The 22,827-nt window shown below is 43.6% G+C and overlaps 1 protein-coding gene across 1 annotated transcript in view; it reads left to right on the top strand.

Moving 5' to 3' along the window:
- Window positions 1-264: 264 nt before the first annotated feature.
- The window catches only part of ABRAXAS2 (abraxas 2, BRISC complex subunit), a 35,488-nt gene continuing 12,925 nt past the window's right edge, over window positions 265-22,827 (top strand). The window contains exons 1-5 of the mRNA XM_075935294.1: window positions 265-418; window positions 3,558-3,648; window positions 7,417-7,453; window positions 18,525-18,591; window positions 21,895-22,085. Of these exons, the coding sequence (XP_075791409.1) occupies window positions 347-418; window positions 3,558-3,648; window positions 7,417-7,453; window positions 18,525-18,591; window positions 21,895-22,085 (458 nt within the window). The 5' untranslated portion in view covers window positions 265-346. The remainder of the gene's footprint in view (window positions 419-3,557; window positions 3,649-7,416; window positions 7,454-18,524; window positions 18,592-21,894; window positions 22,086-22,827) is intronic.

The raw sequence follows: 22,827 nt of genomic DNA, 5'->3' as shown, positions 1-22,827 counted from the left end.
TGCTAGGGCAATGCCTGGTAACCTTTCCCCCCGGTCTGTACAGAGCTATGTACACCCATGTTGCTAGGGCAATGCCTGGGGAGTGGCCTGTGCCCGGGCCCAGTTCAGCGCCGTGCGCACGGTCGCTGCCACACCCGCCCTGCAGGGCAGTGACAACAGCGACCAGTCCGCCGTGCATCGCGGGGGAGACAGGCGCGGCCCCGCGAGCAATCTGCCGGGGGCTCCAGCTGGGAACTACATTTCCCAGGCGTCCCCGCGGCGCTCCCCGGAAGCTGGGGCGGAGGGGCGGTAGGGCGAGGAGGCGCGGTGATTTGTGGGAGCGGCAGCGGCGGTGGTGGTCTCCATCATGGCGGCTTCCATTTCGGGCTACACGTTCAGTTCCGTCTGTTACTACAGCTCCAACAGCAGTGCGGATCACGTAGGTGTCCGGGGCTGCGTTCAGCACCCCTCCGGGAGGCTGCTGGGGGGGGGGGCGCTTCTCCCCCTCACGGGCCCTGGGGCGGGGGGCTTCAAGGAGCCCCCCCTTCCTGCCCTGGGCCTAGCGCCCCCTGCCCCTCTGCTCGCCTCATCTCTGCTCGGGGGACGGGGGCAGGAGGGGAAGGGGGAGCGGGGGTGGGGGGAGGGGAAGTCGAGGGGCTTATTTGGGAGGGGCGTGGGGAACTGAGCCTGCTGCCCCGCTGCTGCCGTAATGACTACGAAGGAAAAGGGGAAGCCCTGGTGGATTGAACCCCTTGGCCCTACCCAGGGAAGTAGGCATTAAAGTGTCATCTGTTGTTGCAAACCAGACTTTGCTGAACAGGCCGGGCATCCAGCCATGTTTGCATGGATTTGTGTGGTGGTGGTGGTTCTAGTTCTCCTTTTAAACTCTGATCTGAATATTTTCAGGGAATGCATACTATTCTCCACTTCTCTTGCCTGCCCCTGTTGAAATTAACCAGGGGGTGCCTTAGTCTCAGAAGACTATTCATGGTTAGCTAAACTGAAGGCTAGCTTCCATAAGCTGCCTAATATTTCGAGTTCATGACTCTTACAAGCCAACTTTAGTCTTATAAATAAGAGACTATTTTTAAAATATTCTCTTTCAGTGTGCATTGTTTCTCTTGCATAAAATCATTTGGGCCTACAGTAGACATTGGACCACCATTCACTTAAATACATTGCTTACTTTGACCATTGCTTGAGTATTGTAATTTCTTTGTTGACATACATTCTACAATGAAAGTAGAGTGATAATTACATATAAGTTAAGAATCAGAAATTTAAAGAGAGATTGTCAGTTGCATTTCTGTTGACCGTGTTTCACAAAATAAACAAAGCTACATTTCATGTACCATACTGCATTTGAATCTTTTAAAATTGGCAACCTTGGGAAACATTGTGCTGGATTAAAGACTTTGCCTGACCATGGAAGGCACTGTGGGATTTGGACATGATGGGGATGGGGCACTTACCTGGCACATGGCAGTCCGCTCTTGGGAGCACTCCTGGCTGTATGCTCCCTGCCATTCTCATGTACTGCTTTCTCCAACTGCCAGGGTTCATATTACAGGTATTCCCAGATTATGGGCACTCAAAGTAGAGAGATTCATATGTATTAGTATATATTATAGGGATTTTATAAGGTCCGCAAAAAGCTTTCACTTTTGAAAATAGATCTTTCATTTTAAAAAATGATTTGATTAACAATTTGATGTAGGCCTGAATTGTGCAAAGATTTATGGCATTAAGTTTATTGTCATGAATACTTCCTAATAAAGTTGACTGCTGCTGGATCAGGGCCTTTCATCAAGTATACCGTGTACTTGAGAGTTGGGGTGGGTGCAGAGTAAAACATAGTGTTGCATTGTGTTCCATGGCTTTGCTGACATCAGCTTTTAGTCTCATGATAGGTAGTGTAAATTTGCTGCTCTTATCTTCACATAAAGAAACGAGTGGCAACCTGTTCCATTTTATAAATTGGTAGAGGCTGATTTTCAGTTATCTCATTCTTGTGCTTGGGATAAAGGTGATTTTAATTACATAATAATGGTCATATGCAGTCAGATCAATTGTCTACCTAGTGCAGTATCCTGTCACCTCTCAGTGGTTGGTTCCAGATGGTTCACTGTAAATGAACAGAACAGGGTTATTTTAGAGCCGTGGTCACCAACCAGTAGATCGCGATCTACCGGTAGATCTCGGAGGCTCTAAGAGTAGCTCTTGAGCCCTCTATGAACTGCGCGCCTGCGCAGTACATTTACATTAGATTTCCTCATTTAAGGAGCAGCTACTCACCAACCAACAGCACAGATGAGTAGCTGTGAGAAATGGTGGGAATTTTTTTTTTAAAGTAGCAGTATAAGGATTGGGGATAGCAAGTGATGGAGAGGAGGAGAATAGAGAGGGCGGGGCTTCAAGGAAGGGGCGGGGCGGTAGATCTTGGCTTGGTCTGTCATTTAAAAAATGATCTTGGGTGTAAAAAGGTTGGAGACCACTGTTTTAGAGTGATCCCTACCCTGTGGCTAGTCCCAGCTTTTGGCAGTTTGTGATTTAGGGACACCTGGATCATGGAATTGTGTCCCCAATCATCCTGGCTAATTGATGTATTCTCCATGTCATTATTTTTAACCTGTTTATGTTCTTGGCTTTCACAGTATCACATTGTAACAAATTGTACAGACTGACTGTGTTGTGTGAAGAAGTTCTCTTGATTTGTTCAAAATCTACTGCCTATTAAATTCACCACTGTTTGCTATTTTGTGGGATTGCTCAGCCCCAATGTCAGTTAGAGTAACCTCAGGTCTGCTCTAATTTAGACTGTTTCCTGTGAACCTTGAAAGGAGAAAATAGTTACGATGCAGTGCACTCTTTGGCTGCATTACCTCCATTTCTATATCATGTGCATAATATGGCTCTTGTACCACTTTTGGTTAACAGAGTATATATAGAGTCCTTACACTAGTTTTACACTTACAGAGATGGTATTCTTCAAAAGTAATTTCTGCCTCATTCAACACACCTTTCCATTGTCAGATTTGCATAAAGAGGCCTTAAATCAGGGGTGAGAAACCATTTCTGGGTCAGGCCACTGACCCACAGAAAAATCAGTCGTGGGCCACACATAAGTGAGAAGCAAAATCCCCAAAACACCCCCCTCACTGACTGACGCCCCCTGACTGAGAAGGCGAAAGACACTCCCTACATTCCCCTTGCACGCTAGAGCCTAGGAGGCCCAGCCTACTAGATTGTGTGTGCTCCAGTCCCGTAGTGGGACAGCAAGGGGGCTGGAGCGCCCGCGTGGGCTCCCCAATGTTGTGGAAGGCCATGAGCCTTGTAGGCCATATCCACACAAGCTGGGGGCCACATTCAGCCCCCAGGCCTGAGGTTCCCCACCCCTGCCTTAAAAGAAACTTAGAATCAGGCTATGCTGAATTTACTGATAGGTTGCATTTGTAGTTGCTTACATCAACATGTCATTTAAAAAAAATCTTACACTTAATTCTTAAATGTGCTTTTGAATAAATTATACTAGTGGTTTCTGTTTTTTTAATCTGAATTTTTATTTTTTTTAATTGTAGGAAGGTTTTCTGCTGGGAGAAGTAAGACAAGAGGAGACATTTAGCATCAGTGATTCACAAATCAGCAACACTGAATTTCTGCAAGTGATCGGTAAGTTGTCCTAAGCTTTAAGAGATTCTGGAAGAGATACCTAGTTCACACTTTTATAAATAAGATTTTTTGTTTTGTTTTTACAGAGAAAAAACTTTTTAAAATTTTCTAGTTTTAAGTATTTTTGCAAATTGTTTTGTAAAGGTAAGACAGGATCTTACAACCTCTCAAGAGATATTACCAAAATACTTTTCTTTACTACCACATGTGCATACATGGCTGAATCCGGAGGAAAAGGGAATAGTTGTTTTGTTGGATAAATTTTTAACTTGCCTCTCTGTAGAATAAATGTAACTCTTCTTAGCCATTTAGTAAGTTTCACAATACCTTGAATTTTGTAACACAAAATGATGTACGTCCTAATCTTTAAAGTGATTGCACCCTCACACTTCCAATTTGTTTTTTTACTGTCTTGTGCCTGTCTTCCCTAACTTGGGGTTTCTTTTGTGGGATGCTAAAATATTTCTCTCTCGGTAAATAGCTGAAAAATCACCCATCAATACTGAAGCCACCACATCTCCCAGGTTTTGTTTTTATCAAATGAAATGTAGTTAGAGGGGCATGGGCAAATTCATAATCATATAAGTTTAAAATCCTTACCTGTGTTATTAATAACACATTAAAACTGTATTTTAAACAACTAATTAACTTTTCAGGCTTCCCTTTGACTGCTTGCATTTCTCTAGGAAACAAAAATAGACTAGTGGGTTTAACTGCAGTAAGTACTCCAGGAAAATGTTTAGAACTCATTTCATCCCTTCATCCAAAACAGTCCTGTCCCCTTGATCCTTGCTTACATTTACACATGATTAATTTAACCGCTGTAAGCAGCCCCATTGATTTTTAAAGGGCTACTCATGGCAGTCAAGTCGAGGATGAGCTTAAATATGCACAGGATCGAGGCCTTGTTTATTGAACTGTAGGGTAATGCCACAAAGCTTGTTTGTTTTTGCTTGCTGTGACAAAAAGAGATGATTCTATTGTGGAGATTTCAAAGATCTGGTTTTTGCTACTGGGTTATTTTTGGCTGTTGTGCAGATATTGATTAATGGTTGAAGGGCAGTAATAGGAGTATTCAGCTGGATAACAGTATATATAAGAATTGTCAAGGACGTGCTCCTTTTTAATGGATGCTCCTTTTTAATTCATAAATAAAAATACATTACAATATGTCTATAAGTCTTAAGATTTTGGTGTTTTTAAAGCTTAAATCCTCAATTCTGCCATCAGCTATGTGTATCAGCAGATCCCCATTGACTTTAGAAGCATTCTGTGTAGGTGTAAGGAGTTGGCAAAATAGAGTTGATTGCAGGGCAAGGCTTACTGTTTAGTCCATATTTGAACTTCTATACATAATATCATGAACAATGATAGGTTGTTATGTGTATGAGATGGGAAGTATGGTAGTGGGAAATTGTTGATTTTCTGAATATGTATTTGCTCTGACAAATTAAAATGTGCTTTACACAAACTTATTTATTGATCTTAGTCACTGGAAATAGAGCATATTAATACATTTTATATAACTTCATTTTCATCACTAGCATGCAACACATACTTGTGGAATTATGGGTTGCTTTTTTCTGTCAATAGATACTTCTACAGTATGCTATTTACAAACAAGGTAATTTGTATTTCAGGGAAAAAATAGGGAATTAGCCCCCTAAAAAGAGCTCTTTTGAATACAATAGTTCACAATGTACGATTTGTGAATTCCTGTTGAAGAAGTCACGTTCACTTAAAACTTGGTAGTAAGTTCTGAAAGTAGTGTACAGAAATTATCTTGCAGCAATGCTGTACAGTAGTTTTATTGAACTTTCTTGGATACCATCTACATGTTTTGTTAGTCTATAAAGTGCCCTTTGTTGTTGTTGTTGTTGTTGTTTTTCTGTAACAGACTAACTCCGCTACTCCCTGAAGCTTCAGTAGTTTTATTCTTATTTATCAATTGTCTTCGTATACTATAGGGCTACGTCTACACCAACCCCTTCTCCGGAAGAGGCATGCTAATTTCTAACTTTGGAATAGGGAAATCCGCGGGGGATTTAAATATCCCCTGCGGGATTTAAATAAACATGGCCGCCGCTTTTTTTCCGGCTTGGGGAAAAGCCGGAAAAGAGTGTCCAGACTGGCACGATCCTCCGGAATAAAGCCCTTTTCCGGAGGATCTCTTATTCCTACTTACAAGTTACACATTCCTACTTACAAGTAGGAATAAGAGATCCTCCGGAAAAGGGCTTTATTCCGGAGGATCGCGCCAGTCTGGACGCTCTTTTCCGGCTTTTCCCCAAGCCGGGAAAAAAGCGGCGGCCATGTTTATTTAAATCCCGCGGGGGATATTTAAATCCCCCGCGGATTTCCCTATTCCAAGGTTAGAAATTAGCATGCCTCTTCTGGAGAAGGGGCCAGTGTAGACGTAGCCTAGAGGTATAGTGATATCCGAAGGATATCCTGCTAGTCATTGTACAGAGCCCCAATTAAAATTTAAGTATTGCTAGTTTCCCGTTCGTTATGTTCTATCCAGTAGATCACACTGCTTCAGTTTAGATATATAACAATGTTGCTGAACAAAATCCCATATATGTTCCCAATAATTCTAGCAAGAGGTCTGTTATTTGAGGTAATTACACTGTGTGCTGGAATTATATTATTTACTGGCTTTGTTTAGCAAATCATTTCCATGAAACTCAAGAATGTCAGGCAGTAAATCTGGAGCTGACATTAAATTCATCTTTAGTTTGCAGTTAAATAAAAATGTAACTTTCACAGCTGCATCCCTATTGCAGCCAAAAACAAGTTGAAATCTCTGGCAGCACAAATATACATTAATGTGCAAAGACTTGTTTTGGCAGTGTTTGAATATGGTGAGAAGTTAATGGGTAAAGTCTGTTCTTGGAGACTGTAGTTTGATGGATTGAGCTGAAATTGCAGTTGCGAGCAGATTCTATGGCTTTCAGATCAGCAGGTGATGAGTTACTCTTCAGGAATAAGTTACCAATCAAAATTACTGCTAAATGCTCACTTTGGTGGAGCTCAAAATATTATTTCTGCTGAAATGCTGCTGAATCTAGGAGAAAAATAGGAGACTTAAGTCAAAAGTGCCAGAAAGTATTGGTAGAGAAAAATGGAAATAGAAGATAAAGAGTAGCTGATTTAAAAAGTCATAACTGGGTAATATTTGTTACTAATTTTTAAAATCAGCTTAAAAAATAATTCAGACATTTTGTGTTTAGTTGTAATCAAGTTGGCTAAAGTAACAGGAAAGTAATCATGCCAGAGTGGTGCTTATCCTCTTCTTTTGGGTCATTAATCTGCATTTCCTTCCCTTCTTTCAGTTTGGTTAATTTGTTGTATCTATTATGTTTTCTTCCTACACATTTTCTTATCTGTCACTGTGCCATTATTGAACAACTGTAAGCAGACTACTACAGGAAGCAAATTAATATAAAAATTCAGCAATATGTTAGAGGTACTTAACACCATAAAAGAATACTCTAAAAATGGTTACTGGGTTCATTTATATGTTTACAAAGTTCATTATACTCCGTAGAATGCATTCTTAGAAAAGAAGGCTACTCTTACCCTACAGGGGGCAATTCTTATTATTGTCAGAAGTTGCCCACAGACTGACAGCAATATATGGCCTATAAGCCAGAAATAGTTATTTGTTCATCGTTGGAGATTTAGAAGAAATTGTGCCAGATTGACAACCGGTTCTCCCTGGGTATTGAGCTACTAGGACAAACACTTTTTTTTTTTATATTACAGAAATCCATGACCACGAGCCTTGTTCAAAACTCTTTAGGTAAGCTACTTCTTTTGTCATTTGACTGTACTGATTTCACTGTTAGGCAAATCTGGCACATAAAGATAGGTAACTCATTGAATTACATTAGTGTTTCAATTGTGTATAGTAACATTTGCAAGTCTCTTTATGGGATTGTACTGAAGTAATATGGGTAAATAGCACCCATTGTGACACCCAAAACATCCTTTGAAAGCTGTACTAACACCTTTTTAATATAGAATTTTAGTTTAAAAAGCACCTGTCAGCAAATGTATAGATCCCATGGCCCAGATTCTTTGCTGTGTTGAATTGTCACTTGATGTGGCAGTGAACTGTCCAGTCATAGCTCCCAGATAGTTTTGGAGTTGCAACCCAGTGTAGGATGAAGAATCATTGGGACTGTTTTAATCTATGCCAGTTGTCCCCAAGAGACCTGGGGAATAGATTACAGCACACCATGGTCATCCTTACCTCAGATGACCCCATACCAGGGACAGGGGATGGTGTAGGAGCCAAGAATGATAACTTTGCATCAACCAATTATTCTTCCATGCCAAGGGAATTTTCAGCTGGCTAGATCAAACTGCCCTCTGGCCCCTCTGCACAGCCAAAATGTAAAAGGGACTCTAGCTCTATATATCTTAATTTAGATGACTCAGGCTATGTTAAATATAATTTTCTCATGTAGATTGCTGTTAGTAAGCAAATATGGCTTCTAAATTGCTATCTGTAATGTGTATTTAGAAGTTGCATTTTTAGAAATAATCCTGGTTTTGCTCCACCCATTTGTCTTTGTTTGGCAAGTACCACAGATTTACTAGAATGCGCCTTGTCATTGATACTTATTATATTGAAGAAGAGATGCTGCAGTTCGATTTGTTTGATGCTTACAGAAGAGAATAGTCTCACCCCTGTGATTTGTATGCAAGGCTCTCCAGACCTCAGGCTATGTCCAAGTAGCTGGCTGGCTTTTTTTTTCTGATGACCATGCATTGGCCACTGGTGCTGCTTTATCTAGTACACAGCACTATAACTATAATCAAGTTCTTACTGTCAGTTTCCCAATTAGGGAATTTGATTGCTAGTAGTTGAGTCAAAGAGGAACAGGAGCCTGTATCTTTTACAGTATGTATACCAGGGAACAAAATATATAGGAATGAGAGAGTGGATTGCATTCATGGGCGAGTGGCATTATATGTGAAAGAAAGCATAGATCAGAATATAGTAAAATTGTGACCTTATTCCAAAAGTACTGTAGAAACTCTCTGGATAGAAATACCATGCTTGAATAATTTACAGTATAGCAGCAGGAATATCCTGCTGCCCCCCAGACTGGGATGATGGTGATGGTTCTGAAATGCTCAGGGAGATTAGACAAGGTACAAAAATAGAAAACCTAATAATAATGGATTTTAACTATCCCCTTATTGACTGGGAGTATGTCCACTCAGAATGGAATGCAAAGATAAAATTTCTAGGTATCGTTCATGACTGCTTTTTGAAGGAGCTACTTCTGGAATCTAAAAGTGGGGAGAGGCATTTTCTTGATTTAGTCCTGAGTGGCCCAGAGGACCTGGTCCAAGATGTGTAGCTGAACTACTGGATAATAGCAACCATAATATAGTAAATTGAAACATGCTTGTGCTTGAAAAATACCAAAGAAACCCAACACAGTAGCATTTTAACTCAAAAAGGGAAACTATACAAATATGAGGAGGTCACCTAAACATAAATTAAAAAAACAGTCATAAGAGTGAAATGCCTGTAAGGTTTGTGGAAACTTTTAAAAGGTAATATAATAGATAATCAAACTCTGTTTATGCCAAAAAAAATATTTAAAGTTAAAAAGACAAAAAAGCCATTATGACTAAGCAGTAGAGTAAAACAGGGGCTGGATGCAAAAACATGTTCTTAAAAATAGGAAGTCAAAACCTACTCAGTAAAACAAGAAAAGAGCATAAACTCTGACACACAGAATGTACAAATACAAATAGGTAGACCAAAAAAGAATTTGAAGAACAGCCAGCAAAAGGCATGATAACCATCAGCAAAACTTTAAGTACCTCAGAAGCAGGAAGTCTGCCAAAAATTCAGTGGGGCTACTGAATGATCCAGGTGCTAAAGGAGCATTCAGAGAAGCCCCTTGCGGAGAATACTCGTGTGAGCAGAGGCTGCTCCACAATGAACTTCTGTGGAATGCCAGTGTAACCACTGTTCACAAGAGCTCGCCTGCCCTCCCCTCCCCCACATGGACAGGAGCGGCCAGTGGGAGCCGGTCTGCACGGGAGCAGGTTTTTAAACCGGCACCCTTCACAGACCAGCTCCTGCTTTCCACTCCACTCTGTTGCCTCTGATACAGAGGCAGCAGCGTGGGGTAGCAGAGGGCTCCCTGGGAGTGAGGCCAGGAGCACAATGGCTGTCAGCCTTGTCTCTGGGGTCTATTGAATAATTGTATAACAACTAAGATTTGATGCGGTTACACAATTATTATATTAATCGATATCTAACATCCCTAGTTGGAGGCTGGAAGTGGAAAACAAGGGGTAGATTACTCATTAATTTGTATTGTTCTGTTCATTCCCTGAGAAGCATCTGGCACTAGCCACTGTCAGAAAACAGGATATTGGGCTAGTTGGACCATTGGTCAGACCCAGTATGGCTGTTCTTCTGTTCAGAGTACAAATACTGCTCATCAATAGCTGTGCTCCATCTGCATTGCTCTTCCTTTAACCTTCATGTGCAAAAACATTTTTTGGCATGTTGCCAAAGCATCTTGACTTAAATGTAGTCAGTCATAAGAAGTCTTACATCTGACCCACCCTGTGGTCTTGGAAAAGAACAGCTGTGGCCTTGCTGTTACTGAATAGGGTGGGTTTGGTTGCAGTGCATTTCCCAAGTGATGGGAGCTGAGCCAAAAATGAGGGTTCTAAAAAGGCAAGTTTCCTGATTCAAAACAGATTGCAAATTAAGTTGCTAGGTTTTTTACAATTGCTGGCTATCATTATCCTTGTATGTCGGAATGATGTTTCTGTAAATTACAGAAAACCGGGAATAATGATTCTGTAAAGTGTAGAAAACAAACTTACGGGGTTAGATGGCACTTTACTTGAAAGTAAGCTTAAACATTTTAAATGTGAACTGAAAGAATTATGCAATTAAATTATTCAGGATTCCATATTCATAATGCAGGATTAGTATTAGCATTCTAAATAACTTGCATCTTAAAACAAAATACAGTTACTGGCCAAGTGCTGAGTTTAGGATTTTGTTTTTTCCCTGACAAGAGTTGAGATCATAGACCTCTAAATCAGAGTGTTTTCCTGCACTGCTTTAGGTGTTAGTGATATCAGCTCTTGAAAGAGACTAAAAACTTGACAGGTAAGTGAAGGAGACATTTATTTTCAAATGTTTTTACCATATGTAAACCATTTGAATTCATGTTTGGTTATTGACTTATGCCTCAGTCATGCAAAAGGAGTCACATGGGTACACCCTTATGCTTGCATGGATAACTGTAGACTTTGGTGGAATTTCACAGGTGTACGGGTCTAACCATGTAGATCTGATTTTCGGACTGCGCCTTGAAAAAGTGTTTTTCATATTGTTTTAATATAAAATTGAGGTTCTTTCTCTCTTTCCTGTTTGACAAGTGGAGTCCCAGACTTCCAAACACAGGGTTTTTCTAGAGCTAGTCAGAAAGTGTTTGTAATTTAATTTAGAGATGTGCATGACTAGTTGAGTCACTACTTGACTAGTTGCTCCCCCCTCTCCTTCTGTATTGGAGGCAGCAAGGGGGGGAGCAGGAGCCAGTGCTGGGGGAAGCTGGCTTAAACGTCAGTTTCCCCCAGCAACGTCTCTGCAGTGGGGCAGGGCAGGCAGAGGCGCAGCCCTAAGGCTCTTACTACATTTAAAAGACAGTGCTTCAGGTGTCTGGGGCCAGGGGTGAGCCAGGACAGCTGTGTCACAGCTTGTGCCCGGTCCCAGATGCTGCAGCTCTGCTTTTTAAATGTAGTAAGAGCTGCCAGGTTCTTACTACATTTAAAAAGCAGAGCCACAGTGAGCCCCCTTATCGACTAATCACGTAGTTGATGGAATTTCCATCGACTACTCAATTAGCTTATTAACCACTATTAAACATCCCATATCCTTTTGGGCAGGGCCGTCCCTACCAGTTCTGGTGCCTTACGCAGCCCAGCACTGGCACTATACGCACACATCCCCATGCAAGGAGCAGCTGCTCTGCAGAGGCAGAAGCTGAGGGGGACTAGGTGTTCTTCTTCGAGTAGTGTCCCCGTGGGTGCTCCACTCTAGGTGAAGGGTCGCCCTGAGCCGCAGATCGGAGCTTTTCAAAGCAGTTTTCCCCCTGTTGAGCCACGCATGCCCAGAGGGCGTCTCGAGCCCTTCCCGCCCTCTGCAGCGCGCGGCTCAACCCCCTCCCTTTCAGTTCCTCTTTAACCGCCCTCGTCAGCGGACGGAGCGAGCAGGAGCTCCCTCACAGTCTCTCAGACTGTATTTTCTATTAGTTAGGTTACATAGTTTTTCCCCTGTTACTCCAAGTTAGTTTCCCTTATTTTTCTCTTTGAAATAATAACAACAAAATATTTTTTTATAAGAAGAACGAAACTGACAATAAAATCCCCCCTCGGGGACTAAAACTCCCTTCAGACCGGAGCCCCGGGTGAACCGGAGCTCTCTCTCTCCTGGCTCCTCAGCCAGAGAAAAACACATAAACCATATGAAAGAAAAGAAACGAAATACCAACACTTTAAAGAAACAAGCAGCAAGATATGTCTGCCTCCTCAGGCTTTAAAAAATGCGACCAGTGCCGCGAGCCTATGCCGGCTTCTGACGGCCATACGAAATGTATCCGCTGCTTGGGGGAAGCTCACTCACCCCGCAGCTGCACACACTGTGCTTCCCTCACGGCGAGAGCTAGAAAAGATAGAGAGCTCCGCCTGAGGATGATTTTATTTGATAAGACTCTGCAGCCTTCAGAGCAGGGGGAACCGCAGCATGAAACCCCCCTGCCACCGAAACCTACAAGGCAGAGAGCCTCACCATCTCGCTCTCTCCCGCCTTCCTCCTCCCCCAAAACCCAGGGAGAGGGGCAAAGAAACCCGAGGACCCCTGCTAATAAAGCAGAGGGAAAATCCTCGCGGTCCACATCAACGCCGGTGCGCGCTGCTTCTGAGCCCTCCCGGGAACGCACTGAGAAACCCGGGCGAAAAGAAAAGCCGGCGCCGCTTCAAACCGCGGCGCCGCTGCAAGCCCCGGCACCGCGAAAAACCCCGGTGCCGCTTAAAGGAACGGCACCGCTAAAACAACCCGCACCGCAACAAAGCAAGGCTAATACACAGCCGGCACCGGTTGCGACCACAAACCAGAGCTCGGCACCGGCACCGGCAACAGACAATGAGAGACTTCTTCGGGAGTCTGCTGCAGAGCTCTCTAAGACTCCGTCTCACTCTCACAGCAGGCAGCAACAGCCCTGCCCCCCTCCCATTGACTGCTCACCAGGGACATCCTTTGCAAGGCATTCCCCTGCCAGATCTGTGTCCCCAGTGTCCTTTCATGACGCTCCCTTTCTAGAGGATGACCGCCATACGACATATTCTTCGCGACAGACGTCGCCAAGAGGGTCTCGTTCCTATTATCAGAGGGCTGGACCGCAACAAAACCCGTGGCACCCCTACTGGTCTTACCCGCCCCCACCTTATCCACCCCAATGGGGGCCCTGGGACCAATGGGACCCGTACAGACGCCGGTCCTCAGTCCACTCCACACCATCTCGGAGAGGTCTGCCTCATCCACAGCCCCTACCCCCTGCATCACACACAGAGCAGGAGGAGGAGGAGGAACGCTTTTCGGATAATGAATCCGATATTCAATCTATAAACGTCACTCACCCAGATGACCTGACTGCCCAACAGGACGATGCAGCGATACCATCAGATACCGTAGCGATGGATGACCTCAAACAGTTCCAGGAGCTATTTAAGCGAGTAGCAACAAGTCAGCATGTCTCCCTACAAGAAGTACAAAAGAAACAACATCACTTATTAAAGAACCTGCATCCTACGCTGCATAGTAAAATTGCCCTGCCGATTGATGAGGCAATCATGGAAACATCTGAAGATCTGTGGAAGACACCAGCTTCCATCCAACCGACTAACAAAAAGATTGATAGGAAATATTTTGTTCCACCGAAAGACAATGACTTCCTCTTTACGCATCCACAAGCAAACTCCTTAGTGGTTGAATCTGCACAGCAAAGAGCGAAGATACCGCAATACAAGAATGGCAGTACCGACAAAGAACATAGAAAGCTAGACTTCTTTGGAAAGAAAATATATTCCTCTTCTACGCTACAACTAAGAATATCAAATTATTCTGCCCTCTTAGCGAATCACGACTTTGATAATTATTCGAAGCTCGGAGAACTGATACCACATCTCCCTGAGTCCAAAAGAGCCATCTTGAAAGCAATAGTCCACGAAGGCCACACCATCGCTCGCACTGCCCTCCAGACGGCAATGGATGTTGCTGACACAGCAGCTAGAACTACAGCCACTGCGATAGTCATGCGCAGAACTTCCTGGCTACAATCATCTGGAGTTCCCCGCGAACTTCAGCCAAAAGTAGAAGACTTGCCATTTGATAAACAAAAATTATTTGCAGCTTCTACAGATGAAATGCTACATAATAGTAAGAACTCGAAAACCACACTTCGCACACTAGGCATGTATACACCGCCCTTCAAACGCAGGCGATACACCCCATATAATACGTACAATCGTTATAGATATGGGCAATACAACCGGCCACAGAGACCCTATGAGGACACTAGGCCAAGGCAACGACCTCAGAGAAGACGACCTAATCAAGGTCGCCCACCAACTACCCAGTCCTCCAAACAGCAAATTTGAAGTCGTGGTCGAGGGTCTGCACTACCTCCCTCACGATCTAGCAATAACACAACATGGCTGCCTATTTACCCACCGTTTGCGGCCGTTCCTCCCACAATGGGAATCCATAACATCGGACCACTGGGTTCTAGAAATAATTCGAGTAGGATACACTATCCCATTTACCACTACCCCACCTACCCTTCCCCCTACCCCGTCCCTTCTCAGGGACCCCTCTCACGACACTCTACTAAAACAAGAGATCGACCGCCTCCTTTCTATCGGAGCCATAGAAAAAGTACCAGTAGAGTTCCACGGGAAAGGGTTTTACTCGAACTACTTCTTGATCGAGAAAAAAACGGGAGGCTGGAGGCCAATATTAGACCTCCGCAAACTGAACAGGTTTCTCAAGAAACAACGCTTCAAAATGGTCACACTTACAACAATCATTCCTGCGCTAGATCAAGGGGACTGGTTCGCAGCCCTCGACCTACAAGATGCGTATTTCCATATAACTATCCATCCCGCCCACAGACGCTATCTACGCTTTACTCTCGGCCAGGATCATTTCCAATACAATGTCCTCCCCTTCGGCCTCTCGTCAGCTCCGAGGGTATTTTCAAAGGTACTAGCAGTCGTCGCTGCATACCTCAGACGCCAGAATGTCATCATATTCCCCTACCTAGACGACTGCCTTTTGAAGGGCTCAACACAGGACGAAACTGCCTCCATGATAAGTACGACCACATCACTCCTCAATCGTCTAGGCCTTCTACTCAACGAAAGCAAATCAACACTGCACCCAGTTCAAAATATAGAGTTCATTGGGGCGTGCCTGGACTCAATTACAGCCCGAGCATACCTACCTCGGCAACGTTTCATAACGATACAAGAAATTATAAGTGTAATGCTTACAACTCCTACCACTACAGCTCTTACTTGCCTCCAGCTAATGGGCCACATGGCTTCCACCACCTACGTTGTCCACCATGCTCGTCTGCATTTCCGATGCTTCCAACTCTGGATAGCAAGTGTATACATACCGTCACGACACTCCCGCAACAAGACGGTGACTATTCCACCAAACGTCCTTGCTTCCTTACGGTGGTGGACGATACCGAACAACCTCCTCACAGGTGTTCCATTCCAACAGAGCGAACCCACTGTACAGATTACTACAGATGCTTCCCTCCTTGGCTGGGGAGCACATATGAACGACCAAGCCGTTCAGGGAAGGTGGTCCCCATCCGAGGCACGACTACACATCAATCTCCTCGAACTGCGAGCAGTAAGGAATGCCTGCGCACACTTCGCCCCCGACATTGCCAATCAGACGGTCCGCATTCTAACGGACAACATCTGCACAATGTTCTATATAAACAAGCAAGGCGGAGCCCGCTCCCGCTCCCTCTGTGCAGAGGCTATCCGCCTGTGGAACTCATGCATCCGCAAACAGATCACCCTGGTAGCATCCTACCTGCCCGGGGTGAACAACACCAGAGCAGATTCACTCAGCCGCAACTTCACCTCAGATCACGAGTGGGAGTTACACACGGAGGTCGCAAACTCAATCTTCAACCATTGGGGATGGCCATCCATAGACCTTTTTGCATCTACCCAGAATGCCAAATGCCCCCAATTCTGCTCACGCGCAGGTCTTGGCAAACATTCCCTAGGGGATGCCTTTCTAATCAAATGGACAGCCCCCCTTCACTATGCCTTCCCTCCCATACCGTTAATCCCGAAAACCTTACGCAAGATCTGCAGAGACGGAGCCCTAGTCATCCTGATAGCCCCGTCGTGGGCCCGCCAAACTTGGTACCCGTACCTGTACAGACTAGCAGTTCACCCTCCTTACCCGCTACCTCACCGGGCAGACCTAATATCTCAGAGCAATGGAACGATACTGCACCCACAGCTCCACACCCTACACCTCCAGGCTTGGCTACTCTCTGGTTCTCGGAGATAGAAAATCACTGTTCCCAGCAAGTGAAAGATATCCTCCTCCACAGTAGGAGGCAGTCCACTCGAAAAACTTACCTACAGAAATGGACTCGATTTTCCCTCTGGTGCCAGCGAACCAGGATAGAACCCCGTGATGCACCATTACATATGATTTTGGACTACATTCTAGACCTTAAAATATCAGGACTCTCAATTTCTTCTTTAAGAGTACATCTTTCTGCAATAACAGCGTTCCATACTTCCATTGATGGATTCTCCATATTTGCCCATCCTATCACTAAAAGATTCCTTAAAGGGCTCCACAACGTATACCCACCCCATAAGGCACCACCCCCCTTATGGGACCTAAATCTTGTTCTCCACCAACTTACTGGACCTCCTTTCGAGCCTCTGGCTACAGTAGCACTCCCATTTCTCTTTATGAAAGTCTGTTTCTTATTGGCTATCACGTCTGTTAGACGGGTGAGTGAAATTGGGGCATTAATGGCAGTACCCCCCTACACAGTTTTTACGAAGGATAGGGTCATACTTAGACCTCATCCAACATTTCTGCCAAAGGTCTGTACAGAATTCCATGTAAATGAACCAATCGTACTACCTACCTTTTTTCCGAAACCGCATGCATCACAGAAGGACGCCACTCTGCATACCCTGGACATTCGGAGGGCTCTCGCCTTCTTCCTGGAAAGAACAAAACCATTTCGTAAATCTGAAAGACTTTTTATATCAATCGCTGAGCGTTCTAAGGGAACACCCCTGTCATCACAACGAATCTCAAAATGGATCTCCACATGCATAGTCAAGTGTCATACTTTGGGCAATAGACCACTACCGTGCCCCCCAAGAGCACATTCCACTCGAGCCACGGCCGCTTCTACAGCCTTTTTGAACAATGTCCCCTTAAGGGATATTTACCGAGCAGCAACGTGGTCTTCAGATCACACGTTTGCCAGACATTATGCAATCCTACCGCAACTTACACAGGACTCAGCAGTAGCTACAGCGGTGCTCTCTACCACCGCTAAACATTGACTCCGGCTCCCTCCAGCCATATATTGAACACTGCTTTGTAGTCACCTAGAGTGGAGCACCCACGGGGACACTACTCGAAGAAGAAAAGGGAGTTACTCACCTCGTGCAGTAACGAGTGTTCTTCGAGATGTGTGTCCCCGTGGGTGCTCCACGACCCTCCCTTCCTCCCCTCTGCACGGAGTCTAAACTACTCGGGCGGAGACGAGGAACTGAAAGGGAGGGGGTTGAGCCGCGCGCTGCAGAGGGCGGGAAGGGCTCGAGACGCCCTCTGGGCATGCGTGGCTCAACAGGGGGAAAACTGCTTTGAAAAGCTCCGATCTGCGGCTCAGGGCGACCCTTCACCTAGAGTGGAGCACCCACGGGGACACACATCTCGAAGAACACTCGTTACTGCACGAGGTGAGTAACTCCCTTTTGCCAACTCTCTCACACTGGACACCATTTGGTGTATTGGCATCCAGTCTGGGAGAGTTGGCATTCCTGGAGCACCGGAGCAGAGCAGTGAGGGAGGGTCATTTGCAGCCTCAGGGAGAAGTGGCACTTTGAAGGGAAACCAACGCTTCTTTCCAGCTGGTGACCAACCCTTGCTCCTCCAGAGTCCTCCAGCCCATACTGCTCACCGCTGCCTGGGAATGAGGGCTGTTGGAGGGAGTTGGGGGATTGGGGCTGCTGGATCCATTACAAAGTCCTTGGGAGTGGGGGGGGAGCGAATCTGGGGGCCAACAGAACTGAGCCTTTGGAGAGGGGCAGTGGGCTGTTGGAGCCCTGGTGCTGAGCTGGTCTGAGGGGCGGGGGGGATACCAGCCATCTCTAGGCATATGCAGCATCCCAAATTTAGAAATGCCCTACACAGCTGCATATACATAAGGACAGCCCTGCTTGTAGAAGGGGTTGCCAATGAAATAATTGCCACCTAGCTGTTTGGTGCAATAAAACTGAAGGGTTTTTAAAAACCAGTAGATAAAACAAGGCACTTTTTTTTTTCTCATTGTTAGTGGTCTCTGCACCTTGTTGCTAAAATGCTGCATTGGATAAATGTAAAGCTGCCGTAATGATTTATTATTCTATGGATAAATTGAGATAAATTAATCTTTAGATTCTAAGTTCTGTACTGTATGTTTACCAAGTTGTCACGTGAATGGTGTGTAAACTGCTTACCTTCATTTTTTTTTTATTTTTGGTTTAAGCTTTTATGACTATGCAGGCAAAGTTAATGAGGAGAGTTTGGACAGAATTCTTAAAGACCGAAGAAAAGTAAGTTTGGCTATATTTTTCTACAGTTCTGTTTTCTTTTTTGTCCTTGTTTAGCATAAGGTCTGCAGACTAGAAAGAATTCAATTTGGGCTCATATAAATGAGCAACTGAATGTACTGCATTGGACAAGTGACTTCTCTTTCAAATCTGCCAAATCTTGATTCTCCTCCTCTTTGGCAATACCAGGATTGACTTAGCCTGTGCAGAGGATATCAGTCATGCCAATTATTTTGTCACTTTTGTGAGTCTGCTAAGGCTCATTTTAAGTAGGGGCAAAACAAAATGGACCAAATTCAAGTTCACATGAAGCCTTAGATTCAAGTTGAGGTCCCCAGAAATTAATAACTAGTATTAATGTACTGTCACCAGCCAATGACTGAGAGAGACTCAGGCACACTGATGGGAGGGGGAGGAGATATAAGGGGGCAGTTGCCCTGGGCTTGACAATTCAATGGGCTCCCCCTCCACACCTTGCCCCAGAGCCCGCAGAGGCTGTCAGCCCCGCTAGCATAATAACAACTGCACTGTGCAACTTAGGCCAACAGAAAAGAGAGTTCATGTGAAATGTGCATTTAATCACAGAGCAGTTAACTATGAAAATGTTCAGATATTCTTGCTTAAAAATAGTTATAAATGTATTACAGAGGTCTGACAAAAAAAACCTTAGTATTCAAATATTTCCAGCAGCTGAAATATTTTAAAACGGAAACAATATTGCCTCACAAAATAGCTATTATTAAACTATTGCACCCTTATTCAACTGTACTTTGCTATTAGTACATTCAGTACTGTATTTAAAATATTTTCTACAGTTACCAAAAGAAGAGAATCAGACTCTTCTCAGTGATTTCTTTTCCACACAAATTTAAAACTTGTTAATACTGTATATTAATTATAAGCAAATATTTGTTTCAGAAGTTTTTTAACAGAACTGATACCCTAAGGAACATAGTTGAGCTTCAAATTGAGGGCAAGCAAGTGCAGTCAATTTCTTTTTTTTTACTGAAGTCCAAATTTCTTGGTCAAGGCATAGCCAAAGTTATGACTGCAGAGAAATATTTTTCACACCACAATAACGGTCATAATAAGTAAATAAAAAGGTTTCATTGTAAATTCAAAAGAATCTTTTGGTCTGGATTTGGCCTTTGATCTTGCCTATTGATTTGACTACCCTTATCCTAGAGTATGTCTTCATTGCAAGTTTAACTCCTTTTGAATTAACTTTGCTTAGGAGAAAGCAGCACATTACAAAATAACTCCTTTTCATGGCTCTAATGTTGTATTAGCACCTGACAAGTTGTGAGAACTTGAGCTGTGACCTATATCCCAGGGCTAGGAAAAATACAGCTCTTAGGCTGGATACAGCCCACCAAGCCACCAGATCCTGCCCAGTGTGCGAAGTACCCCTACACTTCTCCTCAAGCTCCTGGCTATTCAGGTGTGCATGGCCCCTGCAATAGCTAGGCAGGCAGGGAGCCTGCCTGAAAAACATGCTGGGCTGCTGGCCAGGAATCACCTAGGTAAGTCTTCTGGCCACAGCCTGCTTCTGGCACCCCAGACTCACCCTCCTCCTAAGCCTCTGCCCCCACACTCCTACCCTACTACCCCACATAATCCAAACCCTCTGCCTCCCCGCCCCCATACACCTCCCAGATCTTGCACCCCTATCTCCTGCCACAGGTCACAGCTCCCTCCTGCCTGAGATTACAACCCATCTGCACCCCAGCCCCCTGCCTCAGGTCACAACCTCCTACTTCACACAAACTCCTTCCCTGATCCCACACCCCCTCCTGTACCAAAATCCCTTACCTTAGGCTCCCTTCTGCACTCAACTGCTATCCCAGACCCTGCACCTCTTCCATTAATATCATGAGAAGGTGCGGCCCTTAACCACTTTTCAAATTCTTGTAGTGGCCTCCCATAGAGCAACACTACAATTATAACTCAGATTAACGCTACAGTGAAGATAAGATCTAAGTTATCTGTTCAAAATGGAACACTTACTTCAGTACCAGTTCCTGCACCACAAATCTACTTTTAGTTCATTGAAACCACTTATTTATCAGTTTGGTCCAACAAAAAGCAATTGTTTCAACTAAGTCTTTGATATCTAGTAATGATTCCCTGGGTCTTTTCCATCTCAGACATTTGATTCTGTAAGCACATAACTGCAGCACAGAACAGTATGAATATGGCGTGTAGGAACAAGATGTTCTCAACTGTTGAAAGAATGAGAGACATTTCAGTCTTTCAGATCTCTTTCAAGAGATAAATCAGAAAACACTTATTAAAACTACCTGGTATTTTCTTTTCTATGTAAAGTGTATAGTGTATATTTTCAAATAAAGACACCGACCTGTTTTCAACTGAGTTTTATTTTGTTGAGATATAGGTCAAATTCAGACAGTCAGTAAAAATGCATTATCTACAGTCTGAAAGTAAATAGAGTTGAGGGATGGAAAAGCTTTTAATTGTCATGTGATTCAGCATTCCGGATGTAAATGTAATGCATTCTTGATGCCATTAAGTTACCAAGACATGAACTAAAATAAAAATACAGTTTATTCTTTTTATATGTATGGGTGTTTTCTGTATAATACTGGGTTCTCTTGTGGCTGTTACTGAGCCAGGTTCTGATAACGAGCTAACTTTCAGCATTAATCTTTCTTTGTTTCATCTCAACCAGCAAGTTAAATACATGTTCATAGTTGGTGTAATCAATTAATTACTAGATGGATGTTGTTTGCAATACATATAAGTATGTCACAATTAGATGCTCCAAGGGATAATTCAGCACTAAGCAAAGCAGATTAATCCCACAGCTCCTGTGAAGAAACATAAATTTGCAATTCTGTGATGCATGTGACTGAAAATGTTTTATAAGTGCAACACAAGTGAATAGTCTACTGCAGCAATCCTCAAAATGAAATAATTCTGCCAGATTTGAAAACTGAGCAAATAACAGAGAAGATGCTCTGAAATTTGCCTATAAATGTAGCCTTCCATTATAAGTGGGTTGTTAGGTACCATGAAGAGAATTAATTTATTATTTCTTGTACAAAAAAGATTGTAATAATAAGCCACTTAAACTTTCAAATGTGGCATTAATGATAATGTGTGTAAAATGCAGGCAATCTACAATAATTCAAAATTATATAATTATTAAAGAGAATTCTAGAGATCATGTCAAAAGTTCAGTATCTTAACTTAATTAGCCATACTTTGAGCGGTCAACAGATAAACCTGTAACTCTTTTATCTCTCTGCTAATACTTTATTTTTCTCCTTTTTACTTTCATTACAGAATGTTATTGGATGGTACAGATTTAGGAGAAACACTCAGCAACAAATGTCATATAGAGAGCACATCATCCATAAACAGCTGACACACATTCTTGGAGTGCCTGACCTTGTCTTCCTTCTCTTCAGCTTCATCTCCACTGCAAATAACTCAACACATGCTTTGGAGTATGTGCTCTTTAGACCAAACCGAAGGTAAACAGTCTGTGTTCACATCAGCTACCACACTGTGGTTATAATTATACTCAATTCCTAATAATATTAAGAACTATTTTCAAAAATATCTGTATTGAAAGCAGTTGTTGACTGGTCAAACTCTAGTTCTGACCTACATAATAGGATGGGATAGCATGTTTTTCTCTGGAAGCCATTCATAAATTAAGTGAAGATGCAGTCAGGGCGACAGTTATTTCAATGAATTAATATTTTAGAGTAAAAGATGTTGAAAAAATGGTTTCTAAAGAGAAATGAGGAGTCAGTAAGGCTTTGCTTCTCCAAAATTACTGTTTTGGGGATATTGCTTCTTTTTTGCCCCTACAATAGTGCAGTTAGCCCATAGTCAACCATTTAGGACAGCAATAGGCAACCTAGGCTAGTGAGTAGAGATGTTAGATATAATTTAATTTAATAATTGTGTAACTGCACACCTTTAGCAGTTACACTATTATTCGATAGTGCACGGGAGTGGGGCTGGCAGCCAGTGCGCTCCCGGCCCTACTTCCAGAGCACCCCCTGCCATTCTGCACTGCTTCTTCTGTTCGCCCACATCCCATGGAGCAGCCCCCGGTCTGCAGGGAGGGGGAGGAGAGCTCCCTGCTGACAAAGGCTGCACCGGCAGCTCCCTGCTGACAAAGGCTGCACCGGCATCCCACAGGATAGGGTAGTTTTGCTAACTATTCTTGTGTATCTAGCCAGGATTTCCCAACCTACGAGTCAG

This window comes from Pelodiscus sinensis, chromosome 8 (genome assembly GCF_049634645.1).
Source record: "Pelodiscus sinensis isolate JC-2024 chromosome 8, ASM4963464v1, whole genome shotgun sequence".
Lineage (NCBI taxonomy): Eukaryota > Metazoa > Chordata > Testudines > Trionychidae > Pelodiscus > Pelodiscus sinensis.
Note: the sequence above shows the minus strand (reverse complement) of the source record. Positions and strands in the feature narration are given on the sequence as shown.